We start from the raw sequence: 20,184 nt of genomic DNA, 5'->3' as shown, positions 1-20,184 counted from the left end.
AAAAAGACCTGAACAGAAAATTGAACCACAGACCTTGGTTTTTCTTGGCAATGGCCTGAACGTTGGGCCATCTAAGAAGATGGTGCTTCTGCTGGTATCTACTGGGGTTTTTAAAATCAAATTCATGGTTATTTAACCCAGAGATAATACCCAGAGAAAAAGAAAAGGATTTCTAAACCTCTGGTTTCTAAAATCAGAGAAAAGAATAGTTGATAGGAGGGGGAAAGGGTATTAGAACAATTACACATAAAACATTTTAAGAAAAACGTTCACTTATTATAGCAATTGAAACACAAAGTCAATCTTCTCTAATTCGATTGGAGAACGTATCAGGATTGTGCATAGGTGTTTTATCCAATGGATTTATAATGATAATAAATACTATGTTCATTTGTTGCATTTTTTCTTTAACGTCTTATTAAAAAAATATTCCTATTAGCTTGCGTCGCTTGCAAGAATATGTGTGTAGAATAAATAGGTCAGGAAAATAAAAAATTCGGGAACGGATAGAGTTTCAGTAAACATTTATCGATGAGAATAAAAATCAATGCATTATATGATTTCATAATTTACAATAACATCTTACCATCACGGAAAGTGTCACAAAGACCCGGGGGCATAAAATTGCGGCCAGGTAGTAATTTTCGTATCTCATCGCGAAAGGAGAGAATTTAAAAGAAAGACGACCCGGATACTACGATGGGTAACCGCTCATTCTCTGGCTAACCTCAAGGTCGTGGGTTAGAATCCCGCTTCGGGTGTGAACGCTGTGCTGCCATACAAAGGTTTTAATATTGCTGAGTTTATGGTTCGAAAAGGCCAAAGCCATCGGAAGCTCAAACTCACCGAACTACTATTCTTGATAAAGGAAGATAGGGAAGGAAGTTTAATAACTCATAGAACGTGAGGTGATGTAAATTGGCACACGTGAAATACGAATTTTATAAATACACGTAGTTATAACCAAAACCAGTAAAAATCAAATATGAATATTGGTATAAAATACGAACTCTTTTATTATGTACCACAAAATTGTATTGATATTTGTCCAGCATTCTAAAATTGATAATATTTTGAAATTTTTCCATATTAAAAGATTAGGAATATAATAAATGAACTGAATGACGAAAAAACTCTTACATTTTGTGACGCTCGTTTGATAATGATACACGGCTGAATAAAATGTTTCGGTTACAATTTTTTCCTGAGGTGTACGTGAAGACTGTCGGCTAAGTGTTTCCATGATCGCTGATCGTATAGGTATAGCCAAAAGGACAGTTCATACCATTATCATTGAGAATTTGGCAATGCGAAAGATCTACGCTAAAGTAGACCCAAAGATCTTGACGGACAACAAAGAGCAAAGTCAGGTGTCTGCTCGTGCAAACTTTCTGTAACGCCATGGTGACGATTCCCCAACCTCTTAAGAGTCAGAACTTGGTACCAACAGGCTATTTCCTATTCCCAAAAGTGAAAACCTCCCTCAAAGGACGTCACCATGGGACGCTAAGTGCCGTCAAAGAAGCTTGCAAACGTACCCTTAAGAACCTTCCGGAATCCGGCTACCAGGGAGCCTTCGAGTCCTGGAAATGCCGCTGGTAAAAGTTTGTCCATGCTCAAGGGATATACTTTGAAGAATTTTGAGGCTTTGTAACAATATTAAAAATAAATCTATTTTTCCAAAACTTTTGCTAATACTTTTTATACAACCATTTATAATTCAATGGCATATTTACAGGATGTTATTTACGCCTTTGATGTATTGTAAGCAGAGAAATACATTAATACAGAAATATTTTATTGGTATAATTACATTTCAAACGACTATTTTGCTTCATACAGGCTATGAATCTGAATATGAAGTGGTTTTCTCTGACAGACAGAAAAGAAAATAGTGCAATGTCCCTAAGAGCTTGGGGATAGGAGAAGAGGGAGTAACTAAGCCACGATTGAAAGAGCAAAGAAGCGACCACGCAGCCGAACGTACGAGGTGACAGCTACCCACGTATATCTCCCGAGAGAGACTTGCCAAGGAGAGTGTCATTAGTTCCGCTGGAGATAAATACACTGTCCTTCATCCTTTGTTTAATCAATTCGTACCAGTGAGTGACTAGGACGCGAAACGGCACTCAAAAGAATTTCGCAGTAAAATAGAAGAACTTTTCCCAATAGATATTGACAAACTTTAGGGTTTTATAAATAAACTGTTAATGCATAATGTGGTTAGATTAATCATTAACTTTTCTAAAAGAAAACACAAACAAACGCGCGCGCACAGTCACAGAAACACGTGCTTGTCCCGGATTTAAGTGCCGCACCCTGTATATGTATATATATATATATAAATATATGTAAATATATATATATATATATATATATATATATTATATATATTCATTTGAAAGGATAAATGCTGATAAAAAATAATGAGGCGCAAATATGCAACAGTATGTGCCTAAATCTGAAGACGCTAAAATATTCATCATATGGGTGGCTAAAAACGTCTTAAGCTCCGCTAAGAGCGAATACCAGTAGCCGCGTTTTGCGAGTGAAAGTTTCTGAGGATTATGAAATGAAATCAGGACGGACGAGTGGCCACGGCAGATTTCGGATGGAAGCAGAGAAATATTTATAATCGTATATGTATGGAGCTGGAAAGAGAGCAGATGCGAGACTTAGCCATCGGTGTGAATTCCTCCGAGGGAAAGAAATTTGTTGTGGCGCGGGTAGAGGCCCGAGGTTATAGGATGTGAGAGAAAAAATCGGGGTGTGGTATGGCTGGAGAGTGGGAGAATACCACCCCGGGGATGAAGAGCGGGATGGGGAAGGATGAGTGTAGGTGAACTGGGGTTGTTGAGGTCGAGGGAGGAATTCGGTGAGGTTTTTGGGACGATGGAACGCGGGAGGGTGGACGAAATCGTTGGCGTGGTGGGGACCGAGGAGTTGCGGATGGAAATGTAGGGAGCAAGAGAATGCGGGAGAGAGAGAGTGAGAGAAGGGAAACTATTGGTAATTGAAAAGGCATAGGAAGAAAAAGAGGCGTGATTTGGATCGCGAGAGACACCATCTGTTTGAGGAGAGGAGGAGGAAAAACAGGAATGAAGTTAAGGGAAAACAAGAGGAGGATGAAGAGTAGTGATCAGTAGGGTAAACGGCTGGAATGAGTGGAGATGAGAAGATGCACAAAACGTGGACGAAGATGACGATACGGCATAAAATCGCTCGGGAGAAAAGCGATGGACAGACAGGGAAAGAAAAGTACGTGTGAGGACGGAGGTGGAGCGATGGATTCAGGAAAAAGAGAGAGGGACAGTGGGGGTAGGGTAAGGAGAATGTGAGAAGAGGAGATAGAAAGGGAGGGAGCAGGGATAAGAGTGAACGTCCGCGTAGACTCCCCCTCACGTACTCGTGAGTGGGAGGGAAAGTAAAGTGTGGAATGAAGTTAGGATTTTGTGACGTGCTCCGACGGAGGCGTCGCCGTGGGTGCATAAACCGAGATGTGCAGATGGAGACACAAAATGTCCCCGTCCTGTCGCCTGTAGGGGCTAATCTGAGCGACCGAGGCCCAATGCGAGCGAGAGCGCTGTTAATTTGTGGGTCGTGTGCGATGTTTGTAGCTGGTTTACCGGCAGAAGCGGCGGCCATCACTCACTTTGTTCCAATATTGTGCAATGAACCAACCGTCCTTCCGATATATTCCCTCACCTCCTCTCTCATTTCACACAAACACGTACGCACACACTCTCCCTCTCCCTCCCGCTCACCCACAGGTCTTCGGCGGCACCAACACCACCCACGGCAAAACCTGCTCCTATCTCCCTCGCATCCCGCGAGATTCGATCCCCGATCAATCCCGTCCACCCCATGCACCCACACAAACTCCGCTGGGAGCGGGGGGCACCCCTTGCTGCAGTACTGCGGATGAATAGAGTGCCGCCGCTCGGACGGCAAAGCTTGAGAGGAGTAGGTGGAAGAGGAGGAACCTGCTTTTTCCCTAGCTCACCTCACCCCACTCAAACAGGAGAGGAGGCAGCAGTGGAGGCGGTCGAGAAGGTGGGAAGGAGAGGAAGAGAGAGCCGTGGGTGGCCGTGATGTGATGTGTCGTGCATTGTGGAGTGGCCGGCAGTAACGGCAATGGGTGATTGGGGAGTCCCCCGTGGATGGACGGACGAGGGGTGAGTGGATGGAGTGTGGGGCGGGGGGGGGGGGAGCGCGCTCGCGGGCTTTTGTGCTCCGGGGAACCCGACGGCCGGAAGGGTGAGTGCTCGGTGGGAGTACGGAATGCCGACTACTGAGGACGTGGTGGAGTGGGGGGTTTTGGGGAGCGGTGAGCACGGCGGCGTGTGCTGTGGGGAGGGGTTGCAGCCCGGCACCGGCGGTGGGAAGGGCCCTAAAAGCCCCCAGGGCTACCACCCTGCGCAAGCTAATTGCGGCGGTCCCGTGGGATACTTGGCTCGGACGCGAGGATTTTTCAACGGCGGTGTGATACATGTGCTGCTGCACTTTTAATTACCAACAAAACTGTTGACCCAGTTTGTTGTGTTGTTGATTTCGTTTTTGTTTTAATCCCTGTGATTTGAGATTAGGCATTTAATGGATCGTTCATTATTTTACCATTTCGTTATCGTGCGCATACAGGCCACATCATGTAATTACTTGCGCTCTCTAGCCACTGAATCTTCTATTTCTTGTTTCATGACTGACAATATTCTCCAAATCAGCCCTTCTTATCCATCGTTTTCAATCCCATTAGTACTGATTGATATAATTGAGTAAAGGCTTATGTATGTTAACATTCTGGTGTTGACAAGCTTTTAACTTTTATTTATTTCTATTTACTTGCAATTCCCGAGAACTATTGACAATACTTGCAGATAAAACACATGAATAAAAAACAACCCTATAAATTAAAGTTAATAATCATAGATAGGTTTCAGCAATCGCTTACAGGTTTTCGGATTTTAACAAAATCCAACCCTACCGTGTTTACTATTTCAGTAGAGGTAGTCCTCTATAGCTTCTGGCATTTGTCATAGCAGTTGTTAATATTATAGTTAGTAAAGTCTTTCATCAGAATTATCAGAAATCGTGAAACTGATCAATTTTAAATTGCCACATGCCATGGGTTTATGCACTAAGATTCAGAAAAATCCATTTCAATCATCAGTAACAACACGTGAGCTTTAAGTGTACAATCCGTGGGGATTGGGCGCTACTTCTTATGTATCCAATTAGGCATATCCAGTAGGTGAGAAATAGTCGTGCATTACTATTATTTTCAAGGGTATACACCGATTCGTTAAGTGTATGCAAGCTGTTAAAAATACAAAAAGGAACACTTAAGACTCGCTGACGGCGCTGTTTTAGGAACGCAAGTTTTTTACTTATCTGTAAACAGTTAGTCACTTTAAGGTGTACTTACATCCACGTTGATTCCAGACAGCGGGAAGACTTGCGTGGGAGGCGCCTCTTTGGGAACATATCTGTAGAACTCTTCGTCACCCTTATACCACTTGATAGAGTAAAGCGGCGTCATTTCCAGGTCGTAGTCACATGAAAGCCGGGCGATCCCGCCGCGCCTCACAGCCTCCGGAACACTAATTCTGACATCACGGAGGCCGGAAGTCAAAGTGACGGCTGGAGAGAAAGAAAAGGAAAGGAATTGGTTATGATGGTAAGGAGAAATGCCAGAGTATCCGCTCAGATAAATAAACCACAACGGTCAATAAGAAATCAACATGCTACGCCACCGTTGACAATGGCAAAAAGGTGATGACGCCTACAATTTAGGCAACGTAAGGTACAGTGCAGCATATATGTTGCCTATTTAGTTATCTGCAGGATTACAGTGACTCGCGTCTCTTCATCTTAAGTGGGTTCAAGTTAGGAAACAAAAGAATTATGTCGTAAATATGATTATGCCTAGCGTTTAACGAGTGGGAGGATATTTCCAGAAAGAGAGGATGAAGGCGCAATAGTATTAGATAACTCTGGTAAGTGGTAGATAAAGTTAAGGCAAACATCGAAATAGCTTGAAGACGTATTAATATGCTATGTTTTTTATGTCGATGCTCATTTAATATTTCACGCTTTCTCTAAGTTGTTGAATGTTCAACTGCAGTTCGAGGTAGAGATTTAGCAATAAATTAAAAGCAGTATTATGATAAAAATATATGTACCAAAATTAAGAGAATGATAGAGTGCTACCTCGTCTGTCTAAAATTGTCAACGACAAATTAAAAAGAAATACATTTTCCTAGCTGTCTTATGAATATGGATTGAAGTATAGTCGTATAAAAGTGGAGTATTTAGCTAAAAATAAATTGAACATGGCCTAAGCTTAGGTAGTCTAAAATCCCATTCTCAGCAAAAAACAGTATAAAAAAGTGAGAAAATGTCTTAAAATTTTACCCTACAAGCAAAGCCTTCAATGGTGGTGATTACTCAATGCACATCTTATCCAACTGTGAATAACGATTTAATCTAAACCAACTTCCTGTATAGATTAAAAAGACTAATAAGGTTAATGTACACATATTGATAATTATGATATACCATATTCTTTAAGTATTTCCTCCATGTTGTCAATATTCTCAATTAAAATACATTTTTAAATATCAAGTATCAAAATGGAGCTAACTTAATGGCACACTCAATTTTTAGGCAATGAGAGAAAACATGGAAAACTGTCAGGTTGTACTCTGAGAAAATGTTAATATAGAGAATAAGTTTCATATTTAAGGGCATCGATACGAAATAAACAATTCAACGTAATTTTGTTCTGTCAGCTACCCCGTCCCTATATACCGGTAAGAAATATTATATTAATCAACGAAAGTTGATTATATGGAAAAATAAATGCATGCAGTGAAGTATTAAGACATTTTTGACTTGTTATTTATTCTAAATCAATATATTCATTGCATTTACTTTTTTTTTAATTTAGCATCATAGTTATTAGCAATATGTTTTACTTTCTTCATTAATTAAAATTATATAAAGAAAAAGGAAACATCTAGAGAAGCTTATACCGGGGCCTATGGTTTTCAAAATCTCTAGTTCCATTCCCCAAAGTTCTTGGGTATCTGGAAACCCATCTCTCCAGCAGTCATTTCCAGCCGTCTTCCAGCCCTTATTTTCCACCCGCTTTCCCACTTTCAACCCACATATTGGCCCGTGATTTCTAGACAATCCATCACCAGGGTTAGCATACTAGTTTCGCCTCTTCGTAAATACATATGATAAAACTTTGCATACACCATGCTGAACCCACTTCTGGGTGGAAACTTTATATCGAAGTTGAATTCAATACCTACTTATGTGAGGAGGTGTTGGTTGTTAAAGTGTCCAAAGTGCCCGAGTGGCCAAAAGCTTGAATGACATAATTTTCAAGTTGTAATTGGTGATACTTAATCAATACTCCAGGTATTCAAATATTTTCTTGGACCTGAATTTGTGCTCATAAAAACATGCAAAAGTGTGAATCCATGTGAACACCCTGGGAAAACTCTGACTGCGGAATCCTAGGGATTTTAAAAATAAAGATTCATTGACACCCAGGTTTTTTCAACAGCACTTGCAGGAATGATTATTATAAAACATTATTTCAAGAAAACATTAGTTATTTCAGAGAAGAGTAAGTGAAAAAATATCGCGACTAAAAGAACCTAATTTTTTATTGGGTAGCGACTGAAATGTCAAAGATAAGAAACACTACGGATCTTCTTAATTCCTGAAAGGATATTTTAAGATGAAGACCCAGTTATATGGAGATACAAGAAGTAAAATTCTGATGTCCTAATATAAACAGAATTCAAAACGGTGGTAAATATAATTTAAATGCTATATTATTCAATGAATTCAATATTATTATAAGCGCCTTTATCATGTATTTTCCCATCGGGAAAACTAATGGTTGAAGCTATAAAAAGTGGCAAGATTATTGAAATTGTATTTATAAGTTAACCAATTTTTTTACTAAGATAATATTAGCAAATAAATAAAACTAATTATATTATTTCCTTGAAACACAACCTTGATTAGCACAATACCTTAACAACACCTTGATCAGCACAATATCCGTTTCATTTTAACAGTTCATCATCAAAACTTATTAGAATGATTATCATAAACTGAAGAACTAATAAATTCAAAGTACTAAAATAAACTAAATACTTAAATTAAAACAAGGAACTTTAATGCAATTAAATATGTATTTATGGACTCATTAACATTAATTGATCGGTGAAAAAGGTTGGTACACCAGTGGTATATCGATATGCTGGATTTTAAAAATTATGGACATTTTTAAATCTGAATATCTATAGTTCCTTTGAATTACGACATTTTACTTCAAAGTTCCACTTAATCAACTTCAAATTCATGGCGAAGATAATTGTTCAAATTTAATTTACACGAATCTTTTTCATGTCAGTTATACGAATTTCGGCTTAGAATGGTTTCCCGACTGGAATATTACAAGTTTCTGAGCCTTTTGCGATATTGCTTCCATATAGAATACGTGCACAGCACACGTGTTTTGAATCCTAGGTTTCTGCGCACAGACGCCGAAAGGGAAAAAACGCATTGACCTGGCGTTTTGTATGGCGAATATCGCTTGGATGGGGGAGCATCTTGCCTCCAGCTTTGACCGAGGGATAGTGCGGAAAGAGAGTCGTTAGCCTCGGTGCGTGGTGAGTGAGCCTATGGCGGCGGTGGATGGGAGGCGCAGTATTCCGCCGCCATTTAAGGCGTCTCGTTTAGTCGTTCCGCACCAGAGTAACTCCTTAGCCCGTCGGCGAGGGAAGGGGCTGGAGGGGGGAGTTGCACGGGGATAGGAGGGTGAAAGGAAGCCGGCATCGCGGCCCCGAACGTCAGCGCTCAACTGAGCGTGGCCCGAGCAGAGAAGTAATTATGGACGTCGAGTGGAGGGAGGCCATCGCGAGGAGGAAGGGGCTGCGAGGAGGGGAAACGAAATGGCCGCAGTAAGGGGTGGGCGGGATAGGTGGGATCGGTGGAAAGAAGAAGAAGGAGGAGGAGAAGAAGAAAAAGAAGCCGGGAGAGAGAATCGGGGAAGCTGCTGTCAAAGCGAAAGCAATGGTGGGGGAAGGTGGAGTAGCAATTTACTCAGCCGAGCCTCAGCCAGAAAGGCCGTCGCTGCAAATCATATAATCGGAGAAATCAAACGAATGAGAAGGGAGAGGTGGATGATAAAGCGGCCGATAATCATCGACGATAGTCGTCGAGTCGACCATTTTGGTCTCCGCCCTTATAGGCTGATTTAAAAGCGTCCCTCCCTCGGCGGCAATTATTTCCGTGCGGGCATCATCCCTCTCTCGACAATTGTGTACGCTGATGCGCGTAGTTAAACGTGTTCCACGCACGATTTTACTCAATCATACTCTCGTTTAATACGTACCATTGCTCGTCGTCAGTTCCATTGGTCAGTAATTTTTCCTGATTTTACCAAACACACTTATTATGTTCATGCCTTTGTCTTTCCTTGTTTCAGAATCTTAAATTAACTCATTTACGCGTTTAATCTCCGCACCACCTTACAAAATGCCACCTAAAATTACCTCCCGGTCTCATAATTCTGATCCCATAAGCATCCCATAAGCACTTAAAGCGTTCTATTGTTTGAAATATATGCCCTAATCACTCTATCTCTGTTTATTTTATTAAGTTACCTTTTTCATTTACTCTTTGAAGATTCCTTTCATGATTACATGGAAATGCATCCGGGTATTTACTACGGGGGCTTGATTAGACTGTTTCACTGAGTAGCACACTTTCCGCATTATTCACGGAAAATAGGTCCAAAGCTCCGCAGTAGATGCTGTGCTGTTTTATTTAAATGATTTGTCTTGAAGAAATTGGAGTTTCTCACGCCAGAATACTCCTATTTTTACGTAATAGGAGGCGAACCGATTGCCTAAACTTCTACATGACAGCTAATTACCCAACTTCTAGGCGGAAAAGTTAGTTATTCCATGAAATTTTAAAACCCTATTATTCAACCAAAAACATTCTTTTCTCTTTTGGTATACGAAAAGTACAATATGCATTATTAGAGAATTTTGCGGAAAATGCCATCCCTATCACCATCTTCGTCCATTGTAACCTATTCTCTCATACTTCAATTGGATTCAGTGAAATCATTTTGAAGAAAATCTTAGCCATGCATAAAACACCATTAATTGTAATTTAATACATCAATTAAAATCCACGCAAATGTTTCAGTAATACTTTACTTGAGTCATTCTCACTTAAATTTGACAATAGGATTCTAGCACTATACTTGCAACCTGGATAATTACATATGTTCCAATCCATAGCGTCTCAAATCTTCAATTTAAATACTTTATTTATTTTTTTTCAATTAAGCATTAGATAGAACAATTTTAGTTCATAAAGGACATCTTTCATTTACTAAAGTTAGCAATGCATTTGCTTAACAGTGTTTACAAGATAGAGGATTGGGTTGAAAATAAATTTCCACCAAAATTTATACATGACATTTTGTTTTCTTAAATTTATTTTATTCATACTAATCTCTCTTTTTTTAAATGCCTATCTCTAAGCACATTCTCGACGAATAGCGAATGCTTTACTAATGGAGAAGTTTCTCCACACTAAAACCTACGGTAAAATTTCATCGCTATCAAGAAGGAATCCCTTACCTCTTGGCTCAGGGCCCCTGTGAAGCACCATATCAACCACCCATCCTCATTGAAAATTCCTGCTCGGAGCCTGCGCTTATGTGTTTCTTGGTTTGCCAGGAGGCACATCACTATAGCCATTCTCACTCCGGGCGACCTTTTTGCCGTGAAACGAGAAGTCTTGTCGGAAAACGAAAAGAGGAAAGAGTGGGGGGGGGTGCTCGGAAGGGGAAAGTGAAAGGAAATTTCAAACGAGAGAGTGAAGGAAGGTTAGGTGGGGTTTTTTTGGGGTGGGAGGGAAAATAGAGACGCACTCGAGCGGTGAAAAAGTTCACCCGGCCCCTTCCCTTAGCCCTTTACCCGACGCGTGCCTGCAATGCATCTTGGTGAAAAGAAAAGTGGAGGTGGTGGTATGAGCGGCGGGCGGGGCGCGAAGGGATTACATAAGGCGGGTATAAAAGACGGCTGCGCTGCAGGAATAAAACAACTCCCTCCTCCACCTCTTTCAACCTCTACCTCACCGCGGATCAGAAATAAAACCACTCCGGGAATGCCGTCATCCCGAACTTCCTTCCTTCCTTACAGGTCCCCGTCACGGATTTCGAGTCCTTCCCCGCCCTCTCTCTCCGTCTCGCCATTTCGTAGAAATCCGGACCATTTTTTTACCTTATACTCCTCTCTCCTTTCCTCCCCGGGGCAAAATCGAAACTTCTGGATGAATTATCATGGGGGCATTCGCACCGGAAAATTTGAAAGAAGATTGAAATGGAAGGATGAGAAAGGGAAGAAGAAGGCGAGGGCACAGGCAGAATCGAAGTTGACATGCTCGTTTAGTCCAACTCCACCCACATCCCTTCCTCTTCCCTTGCATTAAATCGATTCTCCTCTTGTTTGTTGATGCATTTACGCCAGACGAGACGGTTTTAATTCGGATATGCCATTACGAGGGCCTCGAGGTGACAAGGGAGGGAAATATTGAGAAATAATGCTGGAAAACTTGATAAAAATACGTTCAGTATTAAATGAAAATATATGGACTGATCACCTTTTCGGATAAATATAAGAAGGGAAAAACTAAGGAAGTGACATCATCCCTAACGGTTTAAATGTTTGCTGGATACTTAACTATGAAGATGTGAGGCAAAATGTTTCGTTCCGTGATGAACTTCGCATACGAACATGGTTGACCAACTGAAGTTCAAAAAATCACATCTTACTACTTATACTTATTACGAATACTTCTACTTTTTTAATAATATTGCAAACCTTGACCTAGTTTTTAAACATGGAATCAATTTTTTCTCAGGTTAATACAGCTGTAGTTTTTGGTAGATTTTAATCACTGGGGAAACTCTTTACCATGAATCTCCTCATAATATCAAACTTCCTGGATGAATTTTTGTATCCAAGGTTAAGTCGCCAATTAGAACTTACCAGGTAATACATAGAGGCTACATTTTTGGTAAAATACCGAGTTAACTAGGAAACCAAAGGATCAAAAATCGTGTTATTGTTTTTTTTCTTTACTGTTCCGTTGCTATTTTCCATCCACCCTCAAGTACTCAAATACGCATGACACTGTTATACTTGTAATTCAGGGGAAATTATGTGAATACCATTTTCTGGTAGTGCTTACATTTTAAAACTAGATGGCGAAAAGACAGATGAACGGAGAAATGGTTAGGAATTCAATACGCCAAGTTACTTAGTTAATGCAATTAGAAAGCAGGTGGGAATTGATGTCGTTCTCTCTAAGAACGGAGTTTCATCAATAGAAACAGCAATGGAACAACTAATCTCTACTCTAATAAGAAAATGAGACTTCTCGGCCCAAAAGTGTGTGGTAGCGTGGGGAATTGGGACGGACGGGAAAGGTTCTAAGTGCAATGGAGATAAGGGGAAGGCAGGTTGGAAATTGGATTGTGTGGAGGGTCAAGGTGGAATTGACAGAGGAGGTGGGCTCGAGCGCTCGGCTAAAGGGAAGTTGAGCGTGGGAAGGCCTTAAGAGGGTTGCAGAGGAATAGTAAGTTTGAAAGTTTGATGAGGAAATAGCGTGCGGAGAGGAGCGAATTCTGATTATATTCCCTTAGTCAGAGTACCCTCTCCCACCGAAGTACTTCTAATTTCGAGAACACACCCCTACATGCTTGCCCGTCTACACCACCTATCCACAGGAATAAGAAAACTGTGGCGTCAGGTTGAACCATGTCACATAATCAACAAACCTATGCACACAGGAAACAAAGGCACGATTGAAATAAAGTCTGATTCACACATTTTGGTTATTAGATTCGAATCGAATGGAGAGAACGACATATTTGAGAAGAGCTTAAAATATTGTGATTATCTTTTCAGAGAGCACTGAGGTACTCAGACTGAGGTACTAAAATGTATTCAATTCCTTCACAATTGTCATTTATTTTCTCTTTTATTTATTTTATCTTTACAAAACTGTGCGTATATTGGATTAATACAAGTACAATATAACATTTAGCTTTCAATAAGCTACCCTATGAAGGAAAATGGCAGAAAGCATGTAAGGCTGCAAAAAAGCTAAATATATGCACAAGGAAATATAAAAGCAGTCCCTTTCTCCGTTGATGAACGAGTGTCGAGCCAGTGATGTATGTATATGTGATTAAGCACTCGCAGAGTATTTAAAAAAACTTAGGAAACTGTAAATTCACTCGTGTGCTACTTCATGAATATTTATAAGTACAGGTTAGCATGTACCTAAGAGACGAAGAAAAAAATATAAATCTCCATTATCTCAAACTATAAAAGTTGCCATACCGTGTATAACTTAATCAATTAAAATTACCCTGAATACTTCATACCTATCTATCATTATTGGCATCCGACATAATAAACGCGAATTTTTATGGTATTACTCGCACGTTTTCGACAATCTCGATTCTGATCCGACAAGGGGGAGCCTTGCGGACGTGAGGAATGTGTTGCATGCAATCGACGTTAGGGGTTATGAACGAGAGGGGCATGGTGGGGGTGAGGTGAATAAGGAGAAAGAGGAGGATAGGGAGGGACTTGCATTGAGCCAGGCATTTCAAGGTATTTGCGTGATGACAGTTGAGTCGGAGCGAAAGGGGCAGGAGGAATGTGAAGCAATAAAGGGATGGAAGGAGAGAAAGGGAGAGAGAGAGAGAGGGAGAGGGGGCGAGGACACAAAGGAAAGAGGGGTGGGTATGGGAGTTTGGGATGGGGTGAGGGGTTCGGTAGAATTTTGGCTTGCTGTGAGAGATGATGCGAAGGTGGCGGGGAGAGAGGAGGAGATACCTTCATTGACCACTGGGCCACAAAATTGGAAAGACGAGTTGTGTCTCGGTAATGGGGAAAGGTTTGGTGGATAAATATATCTGAATGGTATAGGTGAGGGGGAGAGACGTGGGTTAGGAGAAGAGGAGAGGAATCAGAGTAGGAGGGCAAATGAAGTAGAGGGGATGAAGTGGATGGATATCGCGGGTGGGTGGGGATAGCGTGAAGGACGAGGAGGAGTTTGTGGCGCGGAGTGAGGCGGCGGGTGGGTTGCAGGAGTGAGAGTACACACTTTTGCATGCGGAACCCAGAGGACGGGGAAGGGGAGTAGGATGGAGAGTGGGGACAGCGACTGAAAAGGAGTGACACAAGAGAACTGCTGGGAGAGTGAAAGAGGATGTGAGGGGTGGGGGAAACAAGGTGATCTTGCCACTCGTCTTTCAAAACACTCTCCACTTAACAACGACGCCCATGAATTGTGTCGTGCGTGCTGGCCATTTAATTCAGCCCGACGAACATTCGTTGGTGCTACGTACAATCGTAAACTTTTACGACGCATTTATGCGTGAAAATATATTATGTGTGCCTTGTTTTATGATTGGAATTTTTTATATTCCCTCCATAAAATTTTATGCTGCAAACATTTTCACAATACCCTTCCAATACTTGCATACGGTTTGAACCCGCGCATTTCTTTTGTATGTGTTAGTTGTTACGGCTGATGCATAAATATTTTCAATTGAGGGAACAATCGGTGAATAAGCAATTGCTATGTTTTGTAAACATGAGTCAGACAATTCAGCTGCTCTTTCCTACGCAGGCTGAATCTGGCAACAAAGTTTGATCCATGTGATTACATGTAACTGAATTTGATAGCAAGCTGTTGGAGAGGAAGAATACGTTCAAGTAAAAGAGGGGAGACATGCTTGACAAGATTGAAGTTCAAGTGAGAAAACGTAATTCGAAGGAAATGAAAAGGAGAGATGCCTGCTTCTCAAGACTTCACGAGTTTGCTAAAGGACACCAGGCCGGATTTAAGTTTAATGAACGAGTAGGCATGTTTCGTTTCAACAGTGGAGTTTCCCTTTGACTCAAAAGTTATTGTTTTTTGTTAAACCCAGGGAACTGGAGAAGGAGACAAATTCATTCTGAGAGAAGTAAATATCTTCTTAGTGCTTTGAGTATAAAGTTCTAAGTGAGATTTTCGTGGTTATTCATTTATATCCTTGAACTAACTTAAGTTACATTACTAAATACTAACACATACTTTATGATTTAAATAAAAATTTGAGTACTTTTAAAATATATTTTCATTTAAATACATTATTATTTAAATTTTCATAACATAACACACCTGTATTTGCGTAAGAACGCATTCATATAATGTATTTTTATGGAAATTACCAAATTAGCCTGTCATTATAATTTATCAAATGAATGAGTAACCGAGAGTAATGAATAAAATTAATTAGATTCACAGTAGTAGCCTGTAAAATGCGGATTTTCACTAATAAATGATGGAAAATTATCCAGCTAATGAAAATTTCCCTTAATTGGTAACCCTCATATACACTAATAGATCCCAAACAAGGAGTGATGATAACAGGAAAAGAAAAAATATACTACTTGCACAATACTTAATTACAGCCAGTAATATCAATAACAGTAATAACATAACATACGCAAGGAATAGAAAAGAAAGCCACAAAAGCTCTCTCTACAAGGGAAGCAATGTCACAATTAAACTAGGAAAATAATTGCTGGAATTAAATTGAAGAGAAATGGGATGGGCCGTCGCACTTTCACATTCTTAGGTAGTTAATAGAATGAAGGAGGAGACAAACCCATTACCATGGCACAAAACCCTTTTCATTCCCTCAAACCCCTAATCCATAAAAAGGGTGAGATCTTGCGTTATTTCTTCATCGTCGGCCTCCTTAATGGAGAACTCTTGCGACGTTAAAAGAATAACAGGGCCGTAACGGACGGAGAGCGACTAAAACACAGAATGGGTGGGGATGAAGAGTGGTGGCGAACGAAGGAGGGAATTGCGTTTTTTTAGGAATGGGGGCGAGATGAGGGGGGGAGTTGAGAGACCGGAGACGAGGGACGGGTGGTCGCAGGCATTAAAAGGGTGGGGGAGGACAGAGTTAGGGCCGGTTGGGGGATCTTAGGATGGAGTTAGGATGGGGAGATATGAATGGTGCTTTGGAGGTCGGGGTGGAGAGAGTGGTGGAAGGAAAGGGTGCCGCGGAGAGGGGCAGGAAGTCGTGGTGCGGAGGAGGAGGGAAGAAGTAGATGGGGTTTCCACAGAGGAAGATGACAAGAGGGACGGAGGAAGGAATGGAGTGTGAAATACGATGGAAACGATGCTGTGATGTCACGGCACCGTTAGCCGCTGTTGCCTCGCTGCGGCGGCAATGGCGGGAGACGCAAGAGGCTAGTGCCTTATCCACTGCCGAAACTGACCACGAATATAATATTGACGCTTTATCACAAATCGAGAAAAAAACCGCAGGCACCAACCCGAAAGGGTTTGATAGGCGAGAATGGAGCTCTCCACAGCTTTGTTAGCCGTGAGAGGAGTGAAATTTATCTACCAGAAGGATGTCATTTCTGTCCTTTTACGTCATTCCGTTTCTAGAGAAGATCTAGTTCTAATAAAATCATTGAACTGGGAGTTTTAATAGGTATTAATCGTATTATAACCCAAAAATACCTCGTCAAAAGCTGATCAATCAACACATTATGATGCCACGCTGCCCATTTCAAATTGAGAAATCATATTCAAAATCTTGGGGAATACTTCATAAAATGAGACTATAGTGAGAGCGAGTACTTTATTACGCATTGAACTCGAAGGTATTAATGTAATTACATTAAACTATTGCTAAACAAAAATTGTATTAAACAAACAGGTTAAGGGAAAGAGGATGGAAGAATAAAATACACTAATAACGAGGATAAGTTTAGAAAGGTAGTATGGCATAAAATAAGAGACGTGACCAGCATTTTCAAAAGTACAATAGGCGTATATGTACACGCAACGCTCGCATTCTACGTTTTAAATTATGCAGACCCGCTACATGCGTGACAAATGCATGTAGCTAAAAATACTACAAATAAATTCTGCGTTTATTGGTCAAAATTTAGTATATTCAAAGGATGGCGAAAGGAGTTTGAAATAAATTTGAAATTGCTATTTGCAACAGCGTCAGAAAAATCTAAGTGGATTAACTCCGAACAAATTTCCCACGAGAATTTTTCCGTTATGCAAAACGGAGCGTAATTTGGAATACAGGCGCGGAATAGGGTCAAGCGGAAGAAATTCTTCTCGTCCAGGAATCGATACGCGTCCCGCATGTATGGAATACTTTGCCATGACTTGGGCCAGCGTGCGTCCACTTCCTGACGGGAGAGAGAGGGGAACGTGTCTCATCATGGGTGTGTTACGGGACGCCAAATTTCACCGTAGAGAATTCGGAATCAAACAGTGGATAGTGGGCATATCTTGCTTTGTCAGTAAAAAATACTTGTAAAAAAACACAGTTGTTGCCAGCTAGAGCTACTTTCAAAGCTGACACTTTCTTCTGGAGGATCATTGGAGGATTGCTAATATATATACCAATATCCCTTCATAATACGGTAAAAATTAGATTTAAACAAAATTATTCGGTATGAATTATAGGATGAAACCCTGTGCATTCGCAAAAAAGGCGAGCATTTATACATTTCTTTTATATTCTACATCTCAAGACAGATATATGCAATTTGAAATTGCTACTTTATTTCGTGAAAGTAATGTGTACACAAAATATACCTTCATATACAATACATGGAATAAACACAAGATAGAAATACACAACGTTATATATAAACAAAATAGGAGTTAACAGCGCAATTTTCAACAGAATATTTAGTGGTATAACGCGTTTCACCGTGACACGGCATATATATATATATATATATATATATATATATATATATATATATATATATATATATATATATATATATACAGTTTACGCGGAATTGATCGTGATCGAAGTATCCTTAAACCCTGAGGGTTCATGAAAGAATAATCCATGTGAAATTTTGAAACTACATTCTTAGTGTGGTTTTTTTTTGTTTTCATTTAAGAGACGAGATTTTATTTCCATTAATTGATTCTTTTATTTCTTCTGTTCCTAGAGTTACCAGGTTCTACCCTGCTGTCTCGAGTTAGCCGACTTCGTTTTGTGTGGGATTCATTTAAGAAAAACCATTTCATCAATCCCTTTACATTTCGTGTTAACACTGCATTCGACTTCACTCTATAACCTCTTCGTGAGCTATTGGTCGGAATCACTCCTCGTAAAATATGCCTCTTGCAATTATGAGTTATGTGTGATCGATAACTGCCACCTTTTGCTGTACGCGAGTACACTCCTGCTAAGTAAGACGGGTATATCGTTCTCACATGAAAAAGTTTTTCGAACAAAAGGAACTGTGGTTTCCTTTATTAATCCAACCAAGATATGACGTGCGGCAGAAGATACATGCATGAAAAACCGAACCTTCATCGCAGTCAAACACGGAGGAGGGAGGAACGAACGAGGAAATAAGCGGGTGGGGGAAAGTGGGGGTGGGCAGGCAGCGTCATTCTGTGCCGACGGCTGAGGGAGGCCCGATATTCCACGGGTCACGTCTGGTCCGGATGCCGCCAGGAGAGTACGAGAACGAGGGAGAAAGTCGGAAGGGAACGGAGGCGGAAAACAAGGGAGTGAAAGGGGGACTTAGAATGTGACGGACCGTCCAAAAGTGTGACGGCGTTTGGGGACGAAACTGTGGTCACGGGAAATTTAAGAGGGATGGCGAGAGACGGGGTATGGGAATGAGTGGCCCGGGAGGCCTGTCGCCATCGTGGGAGGGAAGGATGGGTTGGGACACGACAACCAGGAGAGCAAAAGGCCGGGAGACGGATGGAGACGGAGGGTTCGTATCGGGAACGGGTGGATGGGGTAGCAGATGGGATGAAAAGTCGAAGGGAGGAATAAAGAGGCATGGGGACAGCCATGGAGGGAAAAAGAGAGAAATTCGGAGTTAGGAGGAGGAATTCGCCACCATAAATGGCTCGAGTGGTTGTTGCGAATGGCGAGAGTATCTTTTTTTCCTTCCTCCTACCTTCATTCCTTCCTTCCTCTCCATTATACCACCCATCTCCGTCCAGCTTTCCCCCACCCCATCCCCCCAGAGATGACCAATCCCAAAGTGGCCATCGGGAGTGGGCGTTGGCCGGCAGTTAACAGGAAAAAGGCTTCCCTCGATTCAGAATCTCATCCTGATCCACCCCCGTGCTAGGCGATATTGCAGCACGGGCCTGCGGTGCGGTCGTTTTTGCTTCGGTCTCATCCTCATAAAAAGGTTTTTGGGGGTGCTGGGGTAGAGGGGGGCGGACGTCTCTCATCGAAGGTTGGGCGAAGGGAAAAAGGGTTGAGATGGGGAGAGGAGGGAATGGTGAGAGAGATGGTGGGGAGGTGGCGAAATGGAGGCTTGTGTGATTTATAATTAGGACGATAAGGGTATCGAGGAGTAGTGTTGGACGGAATGGGGGACGGAGAGTAAAAGAAGTGATGGTTTCCCTTGAAAGGATGAGGAGTGGGGAATTCCAGGACTGAAGGGAGGTGCGGGGTTCAGACGACAGGAAAATTCGGTCAGTGAGTCGTAACCAATTTTGACTCTATTGACGCGCGTCGTGATGACGACAGCGGCGCACTCTTACTAGACCCCGGATAAAAGGTGACCGGGATTGGTTTGCGACCTTTTTCAGAGGAATACAAGCGCTTTGGTAATCCCCGCAACCCATCCTCCCCGCATTCCCATGAAATGATCGATAAACAAATAATTCCTGCGCAAATAAAACCCTCTTATACAGGCTTTTATCTGTTCTGTCAATCTTACAAACTGAATCTTATCTGACGTAATCCGTACTCTTCATTTATTAACCTCCCCGCATATTTCACTCAAGGCCCGCATCTTTCACTCAACTCCCGCATCGTTTATTCAATTCCCGCACTCTATACTCGATTCCCGCATCTTAAACACAATTCCCAAAAAATCTGCTTAGCCCTACGTATCTGTTTTTAGGAAAATGATAATTTGATGGAAGGTCGGTTATTCTGGTCCATAGCCTTTCAATCCGTAAGTCTGGGGTTCGATACACTAGCCGCTTCGGGCACGGATGTAGTGTCGTAATGCCGTTGATTGGTCA

General features: G+C 41.4%; 1 protein-coding gene across 2 annotated transcripts in view; it reads right to left on the bottom strand.

The window, feature by feature from the left end:
• The window catches only part of LOC139690214 (uncharacterized), a 585,696-nt gene that overhangs the window by 330,159 nt on the left and 235,353 nt on the right, over positions 1 to 20,184 (bottom strand). For both annotated transcript variants that reach the window (XM_071587514.1, XM_071587513.1), the window contains exon 3: positions 5,423 to 5,637. In XM_071587514.1, the coding sequence (XP_071443615.1) occupies positions 5,423 to 5,637 (215 nt within the window). The remainder of the gene's footprint in view (positions 1 to 5,422; positions 5,638 to 20,184) is intronic.

This window comes from Hetaerina americana, unplaced genomic scaffold, assembly GCF_022747635.1.
Source record: "Hetaerina americana unplaced genomic scaffold, ioHetAmer1.1.p SCAF_3, whole genome shotgun sequence".
In the NCBI taxonomy this organism is placed as follows: domain Eukaryota; kingdom Metazoa; phylum Arthropoda; class Insecta; order Odonata; family Calopterygidae; genus Hetaerina; species Hetaerina americana.
The sequence above is the reverse complement of the archived record's forward strand: the minus strand, read 5'-3'. Positions and strand labels throughout refer to the sequence as shown.